The sequence below is a fragment of the Argentina silus genome, assembly GCF_951799395.1.
Source record: "Argentina silus genome assembly, chromosome: 12".
Classification (NCBI taxonomy): Eukaryota; Metazoa; Chordata; class Actinopteri; order Argentiniformes; family Argentinidae; genus Argentina; species Argentina silus.
This window is the reverse complement of record NC_139666.1, coordinates 22195863-22213002: the sequence shown is the minus strand read 5'-3', so window position 1 is coordinate 22213002 and position 17140 is coordinate 22195863. Positions and strand designations below refer to the sequence as shown.

The following is a 17140-nucleotide window of genomic DNA, read 5'->3' as shown; positions in this document are numbered from 1 at the left end:
TAATAAGTGACTTGGACACTCGGTTCCAAACCACAGCAAATATTGTCGAGGAATTTGCGGCCATACTTAAAGTTGGGCAGTTGAGTGACAGTACTATTGCTTCTGTGTGTCAGCCATTGATAACACCTCAGTTTGAGAGTGAAGTCAGGCATCTCAATTTGATATTTTCTGCCACTTTCCCCTCTGACTGTACCTCTCTTGCTCTCCTAAATGCAATTTATAAAATGCAACTCCAGAGCATTTTTGGAGAGGTTTGCATTGCCCTTGCATTGCCCTGATTTTGGCATTTAAGTCATTGAAACTGTATATTTATATCTGCCTCATTTGGGGCTGTTGAACAGTGTTTATGTAGCTCATTTAGAGCTGTTCGAGTGCACTTTTTTGAGGTTAAGGGGTTGTGTTCTCTCCCATTTGACATTTTTGTGTTGTTTGTGTTGCATTGTTGTTGCTTGTGTTGTTCAAATCTTCATTCTACTACTTTGAAGAATCTAAAATATAAAACATATTCTGGTTTGTTTGTTATAACACTTTTTTGTTTACTACATAATTCCATGTGTTCCTTCATAGTTTTGATGTCTTCAATATTAATCTACAATGTAGAAAATAATGAAAATAATGAAAAATCATTGAATGAGAAGGTGTGTCCAAACGTTTGACTGGTACTGTATATGAATCAATAAATGAAGGAGACAAGTGGATGAACTGGGAAGTTTGTTTACTGAGGAAGTTTGCAGTAGCAAGGCCTACACTCAATTTCTTATAGTTATCTACTAGCTATAGGGTAGGTCTCTAACTAAATACTGACACCTAGTGGTGAAAAGTAATAGCAGGGTATGAAGTACATCTGTGTCTGTTCTGTGACATTTTACAGAGGTGTTTAGAGCCAGTGGGGCATTACTGGCGTTTGGAAACATATTGGAAACACAAAATGTCAAATACCATTGAATTTCAATGAACTCCTCAAAACTGATTTTGAATTCACATGTCTTTTTGCCAGAAAACAACAGTAATGAGAGATGCCACTCATGTACCTCTGACATTCATACATGACAGGAGGCTAAGTATTGGGTAATTAACACTAGACTACACTAGAGCTACCAGTCTATTAAACTACGGGTCGTCAAATGGGTGGTGGTGGTGGTGGTGGTGGGGGGGGGGGGGGCAAAATAGGGCCCAAAATCTCTAGCGCCGCCCCTACTTCTAGGAGTCTTAGTTTTATCAAATTAAATCTGAGAATCTCTACTGTAACCTCATAGTAATTGTTTGATTTCAAATCTAAACTATAGAGCTAAAAGAAGACAAAATGCTTCCTCTTTCCAATGTGTATGGAGGGCACTGTAGTACCAGGGGCAAGCCACCGAGTGCATGCTTATGTGCATGTACGAAGTTGGAATGTACAGTATTTACAACCCGCCCAACAACCGGAATGATTTGAGTTTTTAAGATACCTGTGTAGTGATGACATGGCACCATGTCAGAGGAATTCTTGCTTTGGCGTAGTTGCTTCAGCGAATACTAGAAGTGTTAGTAAAATCATGTTTAGCCTTGGAAAATATTTAGTGTACAGTCCATTATGTGTGTCTTACGCAGTGCAGATAGGACACTTTGAAGTGTATATAACTCATCTGATCTATAGTTTTTGGAGTTAAAGTCACAGGTCCTGAAAACTAGATCTACCGGTCCACGGGGAATTCTCCCTTTATTTATTTATTTTGGTCTCTATAAAAGTTGTGCGGCTCAATCTATTATTCACTGTGCCAGAAGCAGAACCTGAAACGACTTGCATCATGCATCTCTCCAGTGGAGGCTACGGATAGCCATGAGGGGTGTCATACAAACAATTATTAGCACATAATTGTTCGTATGACATATAATAGTTCGTGTACAGTCCATTATGTGTTCCCTATGCAATGTAGAGGTAGCACCTTTAACTGTTGGGACACAGTGTCAATAATTGTTCGTACAACACCCCTCATGGTTGAAACTTGATATCTATACAAGAAGTGTTGTCGAGTAGTAGTAAAAATCATGTTTAGCCTTGGAAAATATTTCGTGTACAGTCCATTATGTGTGTCCTACGCAGTGCAGATAGGGCACTTTGAAGTGTATGGCCGGAGTAAATAGCCAACAACATTTGTTAAGACATCGCTTTAGACTCAAACTCATCTGATCCATAGTTTTTTGAGTAAGTCACAGGTTCTGAATTCCCCCTTTTTTGTTTCCTTCACTTTCGTTTTGCTCTCTATAAAAGTTGTGCGGCTCAATCTGTTCTTCACTGTGCCAATAGCAGATCCTGAAACGGCTCCAACAATTCAACCTGCTCGACTGACAGTCTGCGATTTCAAGGTAGGTCTCTGCATGTGTACTAGGGTACATCAGTAGGGTACGAAGTGTTAGCGTTTTTTATTTACTGTGGCCCAACAGTTCAAAGTGCCCCATCTGGACTGCATAGGGCACACATAATGGATTTGATAAAACTTAGATTCTTAGAAGATAAAATGTGCCTTTTACCAAATAAAGAGTCCAAAACCCTGAGTGAAGTTCCAATTGTTTAATCCCAAGATGCATCAGCTGTATACATAAAGAATGAGAGTCGCAGGATCTGCTGGCCAAATAGTAGCATGCAGTGGCAACACAGATGGGGCTGAGATACATTGCTGAAATTGCAAAAATGTATTTGTTTACAGTCCATTATGTGTCTTCTATGCAGTCTAGATGGGGCACTTTGAACTGGTGGGGCACAGTAAAAAGCTGTCAACACTTTGTATGACACCGCTCAAGATTCAAGATTCTTTATTTGTCACGTGCATACAAGTATACAGTGAAATGCAAAAGTGACAGTGCCACAGAGTAGTGCAGCAATACATTTTCAAATAGAACAAAATAAAATAAAATAGAAATAATAAAAAAAGATAAACAGTATAAGCAGTATAAACAGCGGTGAAGCAATGTACACAATGGCACAATGGATATATACAATGGCAATGACAGGTTGACAGGAAAGATAATTACAGTGGAAGATGAGTGCAATGGATAATTATGTGAGTGAATATGTGTTATGGTGTCAGTGAGTGTGTGAGTGACTTGAGGGGGGCACTGTTGGGGTCATCGTTGATGATCCTGATGGCATGGTTGAAACTCACTTGATTCATATTCAAGAAGTGTTGCTGTGTAGAGTGGTAGTAAAAATCAAATTTAGCCTTCAACGTTTTTTTTGTATATTCCATTACATGTGTCCTATGCAGTCCAGCGGTTTTTTAGATTAGATTAGATTAGATTAGATTCAATTTTATTGTCATTGTGCAAAGTACAAGTACAGAGACAACGAAATACAGTTAGCGTCTAACCAGAAGTGCAAAAAAAGCAGAAAAGTGCAATGTGAACAATATATACAGGTAGTGCAGTATATGAGCAGTATAAGTAGTGCAGTATAAGCAGTATATGTATTAACAGTAACATTATAAGTAGAGTAAATAAGCAGAATAAATATGGAATGCAGTACGAACAGTATAAACAGATATGTACAGTATATACAGATATGTGCAGTGTATTAACAGTAGCATTATAAGATTAGTAAAAAAATAAGGGTATGTGCATTATGAATTGGGGTGAGAACTGTCCTTGACGATGCTGCATGCCTTTATTTATTTATTTTTATTAGCAGGAGAGAACTTGTACAGGGGGGATGGCGGGGATGAAGAGGTCTCTAGGGTTGGGGTTAGGGTTAGTATAGGGGGGGTAGTGAGGGTGAAGCGGTCTTTAGGAGGGACTGTTAAGATGTAGCCTGAAGAGATTTCAATCTACGGCAAAAGATCGGAAGTGACTCTGCAGTCCTGACAGTAGTGGGAAGCTCATTCCACCAGCGGGGCGCCAGGACAGTGAAAAGCTGTGACCGAGTAGCGCGGCCACTGCATCCACGTAGAGGCGGCGGTGCCAGGCGGGCAGCCGAGGTGGACGAGCGGAGTGATCTTGCAGGGGTTTGGGGGCTAACCATTGCTTGCAAGTAGGGAGGGGCTGTTCCCTTTGCTGCCCAGTAGGCAAGCACCAGGGTCTTGAATTTGATGCGAGCTGCTACCGGGAGCCAGTGGAGGGTGCGGAGGAGGGGCGTGACATGGAAGAATTTGGGGAGATTGAACACCAGACGAGCGGCAGCGTTCTGGATGAGCTGCAGAGGCCTGATGGAGGAGGCGGCGAGTCCGGCCAAGAGTGCATTGCAGTAGTCAAGGCGGGAGATCACAAGTGTTTGGACCAAAAGTTGTGCTGCTTCTCTGGTGATGAATGGACTTATCCAGATGTTGTAGAGGAAGAATCTACAGGAGCGTGCTGTCGCTGTGCTGTTCGCCACACAGGATAAGTAGTTGTCAAGGATTACCCCAAGGTTCTTGGCTGTATGGGAGGAGGTCACAGTAGAAACCATGTGAAGAAATTATAGAGCCGAGAGATTTGGTATAGAGAGAGAACAGTAAAGGCCCAAGGACAGAGCCCTGGGGGACACCAGTGGTGAGGGGTCACCTGGTAGGAGCGACCGGCCAGGTAGGCTGCAAACCAAGAGAGTGCAGAGCCAGAGATGCCCAATTCTGAGAGGGTGGAGAGAAGGATTGGGTGGTTTACTGTGTCATCTGTATTGTGTGACTATTTCAGATAACTGAAGACCACCAACTATTGGGACACACATCCTACTTGGGTGTAGCAGTCCTTTCCCTTTTTTGTAAAGTCAAATTACATGCAATGCACATTTATAACACATGCTATGTTACTCAAAGGACATGGTTACTGTAAATGAAAATGAAAGAGTTTGATAGTCAGTTCTGGGAAAGACTCCAAAATAGATTTCCTAGAATAGACAGTTAAACTCTTTCACTTTCATTAAAGTGATAAACTCACTAAAGTGAGCCACTGAGGTCCTCCTCCTTGTAGGGGATAGCTCATCCACAGATCACGTTGCTCACCGGCCCGCAGTCCACAGATCAGATCTGTCCTGTAGTCATGTGTTTGTGGTGATTTTGCTGGCCAGGGTAATGGCAGGTTCTACAGTGAGGATGGAGGAACCAGTGTGTCTGATTGAGAACGACCCAGAGGGAAACCTCCGAGTCGTGTCTGACTCTGTGACGATTCTGAAGCGGATCCAGCAGCCTGTTGTGGTTGTGGCAGTGGTCGGGTTGTATCGCACCGGCAAATCCTACCTCATGAACAAACTCGCTTTAAAGCAAAAAGGTGAGATTGTTCAACTTGACATAGCCTGTTTTGGATTGGACTAGTTTTACACAGTTCGTTATACTTTATTTACTTGGATTCATTTATGAATTGTTTTCCCTAATATTTAAATTGTGTTTAGGTTTTGCCCTGGGAGCCACTATTGAGTCAGAGACTAAAGGTATCTGGATGTGGTGTGTGCCTCACCCCTCTAAACCTGGACACACTCTGGTGCTGCTGGACACTGAGGGACTGGGGGATGTTATGAAGGTAGGGACACTGGCATTAGGGATGAGAAGTATTTGTATTGCTTTACTTACTAGTACTGTTCTGTTAATGTATTTAGATTAGATTAGATTAGATTCAACTTTATTGTCATTGTGCAGAGTACAAGTACAGAGACAACGAAATGCACTAACCAGAAGTGCAAAATAGCAGAAAGTGCAATGAACAGTATTTACAGGTAGTGCAATATATGAGCAGTAAGTAGTGCAGTATAATATTAGCAGTGCAGTATAAGCAGTATATGAGTAGCAGTAGCATTATAGCAGAATAAATAAGTTACAGTATGAACAGTGTAGCAGCATATGAGCTGTATAGGTAATGCAGTCTAGCAGTATATATGTATTAACAGTAACATGAGGTAGATAGCAGAATAAATATAAATATGGAATGCCGTATAAACAGGTATGTACAGTATGTGCAGTAGTATTAAAGAAAATATAAGGATATGTGCATTATGTGCATTATGAACAGTATGAACAGTATGGACAGGTATGTACAGAAGAGCAGTGGTATTGAGTAAGAGCAGGGGAGGGGAGTAATAGTGCAATTGTCCGGGTGGGGGGGGGGGGGTTGCAGGGGTTGCAGGGGTTGGTAGGTTGTCAGGTAGGTGCAGTGTTCAAGTTCAGTAGGGTGACAGCCGCAGGGAAGAAGCTGCCTCTGAACCTGCTGGTTCGGGTGCGGAGAGACCTGTAGCGCCTCCCGGAGGGGAGTGGGGTGAAAAGTCTATGGTTGGGGTGAGAAATGTCCTTGACGATGCTGCGTGCCTTACGCAAGCATCGTTTGCCCTGGACAGCCTCGATGGAGGGGAGTGAGGAACCGGTGATGCGTTGGGCAGTTTTCACCACCCTCTGCAGTGCTTTCCGGTCCGATGCCGAGCAGTTGCCATACCATACTGTGACACAGTTGGTAAGGATACTCTCGATGGTGCAGCGGTAGAAGTTCACCAGGATCTGAGGAGACAGATGGACCTTCTTTAGTCTCCTCAGGAAGAAGAGACGCTGGTGAGCCTTCTTTATCAGGGTGGAGGTGTTGAGGGTCCAGGAGAGGTCCTCAGAGATGTGGACACCCAGAAACTTGAAGCTGGTGACTCGCTCCACCTCAGTCCCGTTGTTTTACCAGTTGTTTATTTCAGAAGAGATAGATACAATTACAACATTGACACATTAAAAAATCAAGAGCAGAGCAATGCTTTAGCTTGTGCTAATTTTCAGCATCAGTCCCAAGTTGTACATTCACATAAGAAATTAACATATTAATAATGAACACATTCATAATATTTGAAATACATATTTTATTTGCTTCAGTATTTTTTATTTGTGTTGGACAAGCCTGATACAATGGGGCAACACAATGTTTTGATGACATGTGTCCCCTTTACACCACAACACCGCCCATAGCTCTTTAAGCTAAAGCCTGCTTTTAGCTCATGGAGCTACTGTACGGTAAGTGTCCAGGACTGCAGGCAAGGTTACTCATCATGTGATTGCAGTCTCCAAACCACCTCTATTACACATCCTTCTTAGTACCTCATAGAACACATTGGTATGAGCCAGTTGTTCCAGTTGTTGTTTTGCCCTCTGAGCTAATGCCTAGGCTTTAGCTTAGTGGGCTATGACTGTGATATGGCTTGCAGGAGACCTGGATTCAACCCCCCTCTGTCACATTGGTGCCCTGACCTGGATGGGTCTCTGTATGGAGGAGGTTAAAGGGGCTTGAAATGTTACAGAGGTGGTTCAAATGCTCAGCAGGCTAACACAGTTGTGACTACATGATTAGGCTATTATGACTTGTCTCAGTGATGTTCACCCTCCAAAATCTAATCACTCCTGTTGAATTTGTTGCACTCACTCAATTGGTGTAAATGGGACACGCTCAGAAAAGCAATGGCATTACTTATTATGGCTGCTGATATCATACTACAGCCTAGGCCTAGTGGCCCACTTGTTAAATGGGATCTCCAGTGATACAGTTTATTGTTTTTGTGTGTTTCAGGGAGATGAAAAGAACGACACATGGATCTTCTGCCTGGCTGTGTTACTGAGTAGCGTCCTGGTGTACAACAGTATGGGGACTATTGATAACAAGGCCTTAGAAAACATAAAGTATCCTTTGGTGTGTGTGTGTGTGTGTGTGTGTGTGTCTAGTTGTGTGTGTGTTTGTGTGTGTGTTAAGGCAAACATGATTAAGCAATTTTATTAGTCAACCATCATTACTTTTCAGAAAATCTATGGATCTAACTGATGGATTAAATAATGTGTCTAACAAAATATATAGATGCTACATACAGCCCAAGGCGGTATTTGTTGTATCAACTGATCGATTAACATTTGATATGCCAAGTGTTTGCGTATGTGTACGAGGGTATGTTATTCATCTGGAAATAGTTTTCCTCCTGAACAGCGCCCCCTGCAGCTACATGACAGAACTGACAGAGCACATCAAGGTGAAGACAAAAGCAAAGGGAGAGGAGGCCAAGTCCAATGAGTTCATGAAGGTCTTCCCTTCCTTCATCTGGACCATCAGAGATTTCTACCTGGATCTAGAGATTGACGGACAGCCCATCACCGCAGATGAGTACCTGGAGAATTCGCTCCTACTGGTGAAAGGTGAGGTGTGATCATGACTTGCAGATGATGATAAATATCTTACATATTGTCCGAAAGAATAAACTTCAGGATTGTGGGACACAGCAACTAGATATCAGTCACATCAGTCTCCAACATAGTTTATTAATGAAATAGCACTTAGCTTAGCTTAGCTTAACCTTCTTGTGAACATTTCACATCTACTATAGCTGGTTAGTACATTAGGTACATTAAGTGCAAACATCAAGCTTCAGATGTACGTTCACATGCTTCATTTACGTTCATATGCTTCATTTACTTCATTTCATTTACTGATTAAAAAGGAGACCCCCAGAAGATTAAGCAATACAAGAAGATTGAGGAATACAACCGCCCTCGGCTATGTCTGAGGACATTCTTCCCGAGACGAAAGTGCTTTGTGTTCGAGCGTCCAGCCAACACAAAGGACCTGAGAAGGATGGAGGAGCTGACGGATGCAGACCTGGATCCCAGTTTTGTCAAGCAGGCCACGGAGTTCTGTGATTACATCTACACCAGCACTGAGACCAAGACTATGATAGGAGGCCTGAAGGTCACTGGCATCAGTGAGTAACCTGCATCTACAGCCTTTTTTTTACTTTTAAATGATTGATATATATATATCAATTGATTCTTAAAAAATAACACGTTTATTTTTGCCTCAGTTTGGTTCAATTTAGGGTTAGGGTTAGGGTTAGGGTCTTACCCCATCAGAACCCAAAATATAAGCTTGTTGTACTCCATTGTTTGTAAACAATGTAACTGTAAACAAACCCTGTATAGCTTCAAAACATGGTTAAAAGGTATCATTTTGACCTCATGGGTGGTCCATAGCTCTGTCTCTGAATTTGAGAGAGGTTATATTTCTCTAGGCCCAGTGTGGCGGGGTGACTGAAGTGGCGGGGTGACTGATTTGTTGTTGTTTGAATCCCAGATTACCCCTTTAACTAAATCACTACACCACTGTAGTCTATTACAACTCCCTACTGCTTTAACAAAGCACTCCCACTGCTACTTGCAGCCTTTTTAAATAATGTGGTGACCGGATCAAACCATTGTATAATGTTACAACTACCAACTTCTGTACTATGAATACCAATATGATAAAGATAATACCATCTTTAGTGCATTTATTATGCAGGTAATTTTTAGGATCAATAGTATGTTGTCCTATCACTTATTATACAGTTTACACTGCACCCATATCCATTCCTCTCTTCTGTTGTTGGCATTGGAGCATATGTACGTCTAGACTAGAGATGTTGGTGTATGTACAAGCTGCTCTGTAAGATCCACCATGTCTTCTGTCTCTGTCAGTGTTGGCGAATCTGGCTGTCATGTACACCGAGGCGATCAGCAGTGGTCAGATTCCCTGTCTGGACAGTGCAGTGGAGGCTCTAGCCAAGACCCAGAATTGTACTGCTGTAACCAAAGCAGTGGAGCACTACCAGACAGAGATGGCCAGACAAGTTACCTTCCCTACACAGAACCAGAAGGTGCTTTCTGGTATTCATGCAGCCGTGAATAAAGAAGCTCTCAACATCTTCATGAGTCTCAGCTTCAAAGACGAGAATCAGAGTCACCATAAACAGCTCATGGTATTGTTTTTTCTTATTTAGCTTATGTTTTAAGGTGACAGGTAAATGCTGTCTGTAGCTACCTCTCATTTCTTCTGTATTCATATATATCCTTCTCTCTTTCTACCCATCTTTATCATCTACAGAGGCAGCTCCAGTCTGACTATGACCAGATATGTAAGAAGAACATTGAGGAGTCTCGGAGGGTGTGCAGAGCTGTCATCACACGTGTGTTTCGACCCCTGGAGAGGGCTTTGAGACGTGGCTCCTACAGACCACCAGGGGGCTACACAGACTACTGTGAAAACATCATGGAGCTGATCCAACAATACAAATCTGAGAGGGGCAAAGGATTTATGGTATGCATGAGGAGACATTCAAGTCTTTCATTCAGTATTGAATTTGTTTCTGGTGAAAGTACCCACCCTAATTTTGGTTGCCTCACATTTTGATACACTTTCTTTCAGTGATTAACCTAGTCTAACAATTTTGGCAATGATGAAGAAATCAGCTATTTTCTTGAAACGAAATAAAGAATGATAACTAAAATTAGGTAGGTTAGGACTGCATTAACAATGGTTGGTTAAGGTATACAAGCTGCCACTATGGGGTATTAATCAGGAGGAGAAAATCCATGAAGTAAGTCATAATTGGTGGTAATTAGTTGTAAGGTTGTGTTTGTCTGGTGAGACACAGGGAAGAAACAGTGAAGGGTAACAAAACAGGCATGACCCACACTGCTGACTACAAACTAAACTAAAGAGAATCATTTTACACACAAGCAACAAAGGGTAATTGCACGGGGTAATTAGGTTTAAAGAGAAACAAGGAAACAGTTTAGTGCAAACTAAAAAGGCCTTGGATGTAACACAATTGCTGATAAGCAATATCATTATACAATACAAAGCACTTATTTGTTGGTCACACACAACAAGGTTTAGGTCAGTAGGTTGCATTAGCTGGATGCCCATAATCAGCACCAAAGACTATTTAGGGAGAGTCAGGCTAATACATCGTGTGGTGAGCAGAAGAATGTCAGTCAGTGAAAGTGGGATCAGGTGTGGCTAGTTACAGGGAAGGAGGGGAGTGGCCAGGTCATTGGGGAATGTGAGTGAGAGCCATGACCCTTCACAACAGTGACATTAGGCTAATAACATGTTTTTCATGATTATAATTTTCAATCTGTAGATGAGAACCTTCTGGTGACAATTACCTTTTGTGAACGTACATCTGAAGCTTGATGTTTGCATTTAATGTACTTAATGTACTATCCTCCGGGGGAACTGCAAGCGACTTGCTATCATGCAACTGTGAAATGGGTCAAAATGATCATAACTACAATACCGCATACACTGACATACTATAACTATTTTGAAGGTATACAGGTATGAGGAAACAGAAGTGTATGTGTGTGTGTGTGTGTGTGTGTGTGTTTTCAGAGTGAGGAGGTATTGAATGAGTATCTGGAAGGGAAGGCTAATGAAGGAGGTGCTATCCTGGCAGCAGATCAGTATCTCAGCAAAGAACAACATAAGATGGAAGGTAAGGCCCCCTCTGTCATTACTGTAAGCATTTTAGAGTGTGTGCGTGTGCGCGTGCGCGTGTGCCTGTGTGTGTGATGAGGGAGCCCTACCTTTGCTATACAGAGCAGAGCCATCCAATTACGTCAAACTTAATGTATTACCATTTTCGTTAAACAATGTTAAAACAACGTAAGTGTCCTGACTGAACTTGTTTCCATTGCTGGTCCTCTCCCACATGAGTTAGTTTTCTGTGAGATAGTAGGATGGACAGATGGTCAGAGGGTAAGATAGATAGGGACCAGATAGATGAGAAAAGGTTGATATATCTATAGATAGATAGATAGACACATTGCAACATTTTCTGTGGCTTCCATTATACTATACATTAAACTATAGTTTGAAACAATGCAGGCCATGGAGTTTAGGCTTAAGTTTGCAGCTATAAGTCCAAATACATATATATCTAAATAAATAATATGAATGAATGACCTTGTATTTGTTTTGTCTCTATCTGTGTTTTGTTCAGCCTTGAGTACCAGGGCTGGACTGCTGACTGAGATGGACCTGGTGCCCAGTGTTCACAAAACAGTTCGGTATGACCGCATGAATGACATCACGTTCACCATGTTAATCACGGTACCCAGTGACACTGGTCATCAACTATGAACACTGTGTTGTTGTTGCCCTAAGGTGTGATGGCTGCCAGATGTTCCCCATCCAAGGCCCCAGATTCAAATGCAGAAACTGTGATAACTTTGACTTCTGTGAGAAGTGCTTCAAAACCTGCAAACACAATACCAGGCACTCCTTTGGCATGATCAATGAACCAGGTCAGTCACAGACTATTCTCAGACTAAGTACTTATGTGTGTGTGTGCGTGTGTGTGTGTGTGTATTCATTTTCACCGTGTTTATTCAATATCCTATAGTGTACATACCATACAAAAGACAGGAAAAGTAGTATTTACACTGTAGTTTTTTTTTTTATATGAAATTGGAATGTTTGAGTAGCGTGCCATTCTGTAATTTTTGACTCATCACTGAGCCATGAGCATGTGTACCCATTAAACCAGTATCGGTATTACGGTTAATTAAAATACGTATTTTTAAGGTTTTTCACAAAATCAAAGAATCTTGAAAATCTTGAGGCAAATATGTTCCTTGTGAGGAGAGGGACCAGGATACCACCTTTCATAACTAACTCAAATGTGACAGTGGGGCTGAGCCTTAGAATTAAGGTGCTTATTACATCACCACCTATAGGCCAATGGGTGACATCCAATTGTTCGTCATTTGACATGTACTTTCATATTGCCAAAATGTAAAATTTGGTTCTTCAAATCAAATCAGAGAGAACAGGGCATGGCTGGGATCCCTGATCTTCCTGGCTTTTCTCTTGCACCTCTTTGAGTAAATGTCCTGAATGGTAAGTAGCTTGTGGCCCGTGATGAACTGGGCCGTTTTCACCACCCTCTGTAGAGCCTTATGGTCTAGGGCGGTGATCTGGGGGTCCATACCAAATTTCCTCAGCCGCCTTAGGAAAAACAGGCGCTGACGCGCTCTCTTGATCACAGAGTGGGTGTGGTTAAGTCCTCTGTGATGTGGACACCAAGGAAGTTGAAGCTGTCAATTCTGTCCACTTCAGCCCCTCCGATGCAGATAATAATCTAATAATTACGACCTATTTTACCTCCTGTCTTTTGGCCTGTAAAAATAACCTCAGGTAAAATGAATCCAATGCGAATAGACATCTCTGTGTTTTGTGGGAAATACTGTAACTGAGTTTACCAAGTGATGAGCAGGATGTGAGCAAAGAAAAAGTGAACAGATCTTCACAATTGACACTGAAAACAAAGCCCTGCACATATGTCATGTTGTGTCTGACATGATTTTATAGAGTGTCCATGAAGATATTATTTCTTCTAAATAATGTCCAAGGACATTGAATGTTAAATATGGGAGCACACCGGCATATACCTAAGTTAGTTGTTGATTCAATTCAATTGCTTTGAGCTAGCTAGCAACCTAGCTAGCTACCTGTTTTGTCGTGTTGAGCTAGCAGTTACTAAGTTATACTCATCTTATGTTAGCTGGCTTGTACACTTTTCGTAAATAGCCTGTACCTAACTGTTACTAATATTCATCGATTTCTTTGGAAGGAATGAGATCCTCTTGGGATTGTGAAGAATTTCTATCCTTGATTATTTGATGAGCATAATTTATTGCACAGCATCTACTGGTGATATTGGTAGAACAAAAGCCCATTGGCAACCGCAATTATATATGCCATTTAGCTAACGCTTTTATCCAAAGCGACTTACATTGCAGTGAGTGCATACATTTTACAGTATATATGGTCCCAGCGTGAATCGAACCCACAACCGACAGGTCACAGAGGACCCCTTCCGTACCCCAGTAGAGGGGTGTGGCCACTGTGGAATGTCACTCCGTGAGGGACTATGCAGGCAATGGAAAGTTTTCAGATGTAAATCCAAATTAGTGTATGTCCAAATAAATAATCTAACTAAATTATCTTGTATTTGTTTTGACTAATGGGCCTGTGTTTTCTTCAGCCTTCAGTGCTGCTTGGAAGGATGTGATCATGGATCCTAACCCTCAGCTGCATCATTCAACTGGCTTGCTGTCTAAGATGGAGCTGGTGCACAAAGGAGTTTGGTATGACCACATGAATGACATCACGTTCACCCTATTAATCACGGTACCAAGTGATGCTGGTTATCAACTCTGAACACTCTGTTGTTGTTGCCCTAAGGTGTAATGGCTGCTGGACGGTCCCCATCCAAGGCCACAGATTCAAATGTAGAAACTGTGATAACTTTGACTTCTGTGAGAAGTGCTTCAAAACCTGCAAACACATTACCAGGCACTCCTTTGGCATGATCAATGAACCAGGTCAGTCACAGACTATTCCCAGACAAGTATTGAAGAGTGGTGAATAATGACTTTTACCCAAGGATGTGCGCTGTCACAGTTCAAAAGGCTGATATCCCCCCCCCCCCCCGCCAATGTAATGTAATGGCTATGTATGTTTAGCTACTGTATAACGTGTATATCAAAGATGTTGAAACTACTTCAAGGTGCAATATGTAATATTCAAGCTTTCTAAAAGCTTCCTAATGGCTGTAATGACTGTTTAATCAGTAGCGATCCGGGAATGAGATCCCTTGAAAGAAGGTGGCAGATTTACAACAGACTTACACCCTGCTCTTTTAACCTCTTTGAGTATCTAAATAGAGTCTTTGGTTTCGCAGTGCAAGCTAATAATTGAAAAGTACATTGCTACATTGGACACAGGCTTCACTTTGAAGCAATTTCAGCTGTAAGTCCAAATAAGAGTATGTCTAAATAAATAATATGAATAAATTACAATGTATTTGTTTTGACTAATGAACCTGTGATTTGTTCAGCCCTTAATGGGAAGATGATCGTGGACTTCTCTCCACTGTATCACTGGACTGGACTGCTGTCTGAGATGGAGCTCGTGCCCAGTGTTCACCCACGAACTCAGTATGGCCGCATGAATGATATCACGTTCACCATGTTAATCACGGTACCCAGTAACACTGGCCATCAACTCTGAACACTCTGTTGTTGTTGCCCTAAGGTGTGATGGCTGCCAGATGTTCCCCATCCAAGGCCCCAGATTCAAATGCAGAAACTGTGATGACTTTGACTTCTGTGAGAAGTGCTTCAAAACCCGCAAACACAATACCAGGCACTCCTTTGGCATGATCAATGTACCAGGTCAGTCACAGACTATTCTCAGACTAAGTACTCTTGTATTTGTGTGTGTGTGTGTGTGTGTGTGTGTGTGTGTGTGTGTGTGTGTGTGTGTGTGTGTGTAGTATAACCTTTGGAGTATAGAGTCAAAAGAAGAAAAAATGCTTCACATTGACTGGTATTTCCATCGATTTATCAAAGGCATGATTTTGCAATAGGATTTTTCTTCTCCTGGACAATATGACCAGCAACAATTGAATTTACCAGCTTTTCATTATTATTTTTGGGCCAAAAGCCAGCAATTGCAGAAACCCTGCTGTCAAGATCTGTTGTATCAGTTATAGCTGAACAGCTTATTTTCATTTACAGTTCCTGGGCAGGTAAACAGTTACAATAAAAACGTACATTACATAAGCATCAAACACCAAACATTTCCAAGGCATAGGACAGGACACAACAGATACATTTCTCAGAGTATAAAAGTGATTCAAATTTGCACGTTAGTTATTGCACATATTGTTAATTGCACATGTTAGTTATTGCGAGTAATGTAGTAGTTATTGCATGTAGTATTGGATGGTGTGTGAATGCATAAAACATTTTTTTATGTTTGCATTGTTTTGTAGTTCAATAAAAATTGCATGAGTTGTAAATAGAGTCTTTTTTCAGCATAGCCTCTTACAGTATCACTACAAGCCATGAGTCATCTGCCACTCAGACCAACGGCTGAGAAAGGAGCCCATATCTCCTGTTTCTCCCAACTACCTGTTAACAACAGACCTGCCAACTACCTGTTAACAACAGACCTGCCAACTACCTGTTAACAACAGACCTACCAACTACCTGTGAACAACAGACCTACCAACTACCTGTGAACAACAGACCTGCCATGCCAACTACCTGTTAACAACAGACCTGCCAACTACCTGTGAACAACAGACCTACCTGTGAACAACAGACCTACCTGTGTCATTGTGTCCACACAAGTGTAGTTGTTGCGGTTGTTGTTCACGCGTACATTTCATTGTTATTCATGTATCTAACTATTGTCATCTGCTATCCATTTTTAGTGCACAGACGCTTAATTGTGTGTGTGTGTGTGTGTGTGTTTACCCCACAGGGTGATTCAGATGAACCTCTTGTTTGCAACAACAAACCACAGGGTGTTGTTGCTTTTACAGGGACCGCAGCCTTCCCAGCTACGGCCTGTTCTCTTGGCTACCGTCTGGCAAATGACTATCCAGAACTGGACCAACAGGTTCTGGGACAGCTTCTACCCGCAGGCCATAATACTGCTCAGCTGTCAGCTCAGTATTTTCTGTAGATAAGAAATAATCTTTGCTTGACAACTTTTCTGCTCATTGTAAAAGGACCTGATTGTTGTTCCTTTGTTGCAACTTGTATTAAATAATAAATACTGTTGATTGATTATACCTGTAGTATCTTGGGTATTAAATGGACTGCCACAGACTTTACTTATACGACTTCTTTATTGAGAACCCAAAACGTGGCTTTCTGGCATAGCGACCAAACTTCAACTGCCTACGCTCAGGATGGAGAGTGTAGGTTAATGTACACAGCAACAGCACTACTGCCCCTAGTGGTAAGATGTAAGTATCCCACTCTACAATACCTGTTGCTTTTTCTTCGTAACTTCGAGTCTTTCTTGTAATAAGGGGGAGAGTATGGACAGAGTTCATATCACTGTTTACAAGATGTGATATTCCCAGAACACTTCTGCTCTCAGTATGAATCATCTGAGACCAGATATTAGGTAATGGCATCAACATAGCGCAACCAATTTCCTTTGTTTATAAAGGAGACATAAGTACAAAAACATACTTGACTTGGGTCTCTGGTGGTATCTTTTCTATGACCTAAGGCCCCAATTCCATCAATTTCAGATAGGGGGGGGGGTCAGGTTAACTGGAATCGAGAGAGACATTTTGAGTCTTGGTTGAAATGGTGTAAGACTTATCTCTGCAGTCTACATGAACCACCTTTGGCACGACAACCCCTCATGATTTCCTGTGTGGCGGGTGGGAGGTAGAAAAGGTGACACAGAGCCCAAGAACCAGCAGTCTCTTTCAGCACGTCCAAGTGAAACCATCATGTACCTGTATGTCATCTGCCTCTGCCAGCTCCTCTCCCTCACCGGTAAGATTTTGACTTTACGGCATTGACATACCTGGGAATAAGAGCATCAAGCTGCTTTAGCA

At 41.8% G+C, this 17140-nt stretch overlaps 1 protein-coding gene across 6 annotated transcripts; it reads left to right on the top strand.

Annotated features, from left to right (window-relative positions):
• Window positions 1-2258: 2258 nt before the first annotated feature.
• On the top strand, window positions 2259-16683 carry LOC310812881 (guanylate-binding protein 1-like). Of its 6 annotated transcripts, none has more exons than XM_083681619.1 (16): window positions 2259-2346; window positions 5015-5214; window positions 5336-5463; window positions 7471-7580; window positions 7891-8084; window positions 8387-8647; window positions 9399-9679; window positions 9805-10017; window positions 11098-11200; window positions 11708-11774; window positions 11872-12011; window positions 13754-13856; window positions 13954-14093; window positions 14609-14708; window positions 14806-14945; window positions 15752-16682. In XM_083681619.1, exons 2-16 carry the CDS (start codon window positions 5019-5021, stop codon window positions 15826-15828), a joined length of 2253 nt encoding a protein of 750 aa, XP_083537745.1. In that variant the 5' UTR covers window positions 2259-2346; window positions 5015-5018; the 3' UTR covers window positions 15829-16682. The 6 variants fall into 6 exon arrangements, with proteins under 6 accessions (XP_083537745.1, XP_083537746.1, XP_083537747.1 ...); XM_083681620.1 differs by lacking the exon at window positions 2259-2346 and adding an exon at window positions 2362-4533 and having other exon boundaries at window positions 15752-16683; XM_083681621.1 differs by lacking the exon at window positions 2259-2346 and having other exon boundaries at window positions 2362-5214; window positions 15596-16683.
• The last annotated feature ends 457 nt before the right edge of the window (window positions 16684-17140 follow it).

Bases quoted from the DNA above. Each gene is read 5' to 3' on its own strand.
- LOC310812881 (XM_083681620.1), top strand. From the start codon at position 5,019: ATGGCAGGTTCTACAGTGAGGATGGAGGAACCAGTGTGTCTGATTGAG. The intron at 7,581-7,890 runs GTATCCTTTGGT...CGCCCCCTGCAG, and splicing joins AAGGCCTTAGAAAACATAAA to CTACATGACAGAACTGACAG. The intron at 8,085-8,386 runs GTGAGGTGTGAT...CTGATTAAAAAG, and splicing joins TTCGCTCCTACTGGTGAAAG to GAGACCCCCAGAAGATTAAG.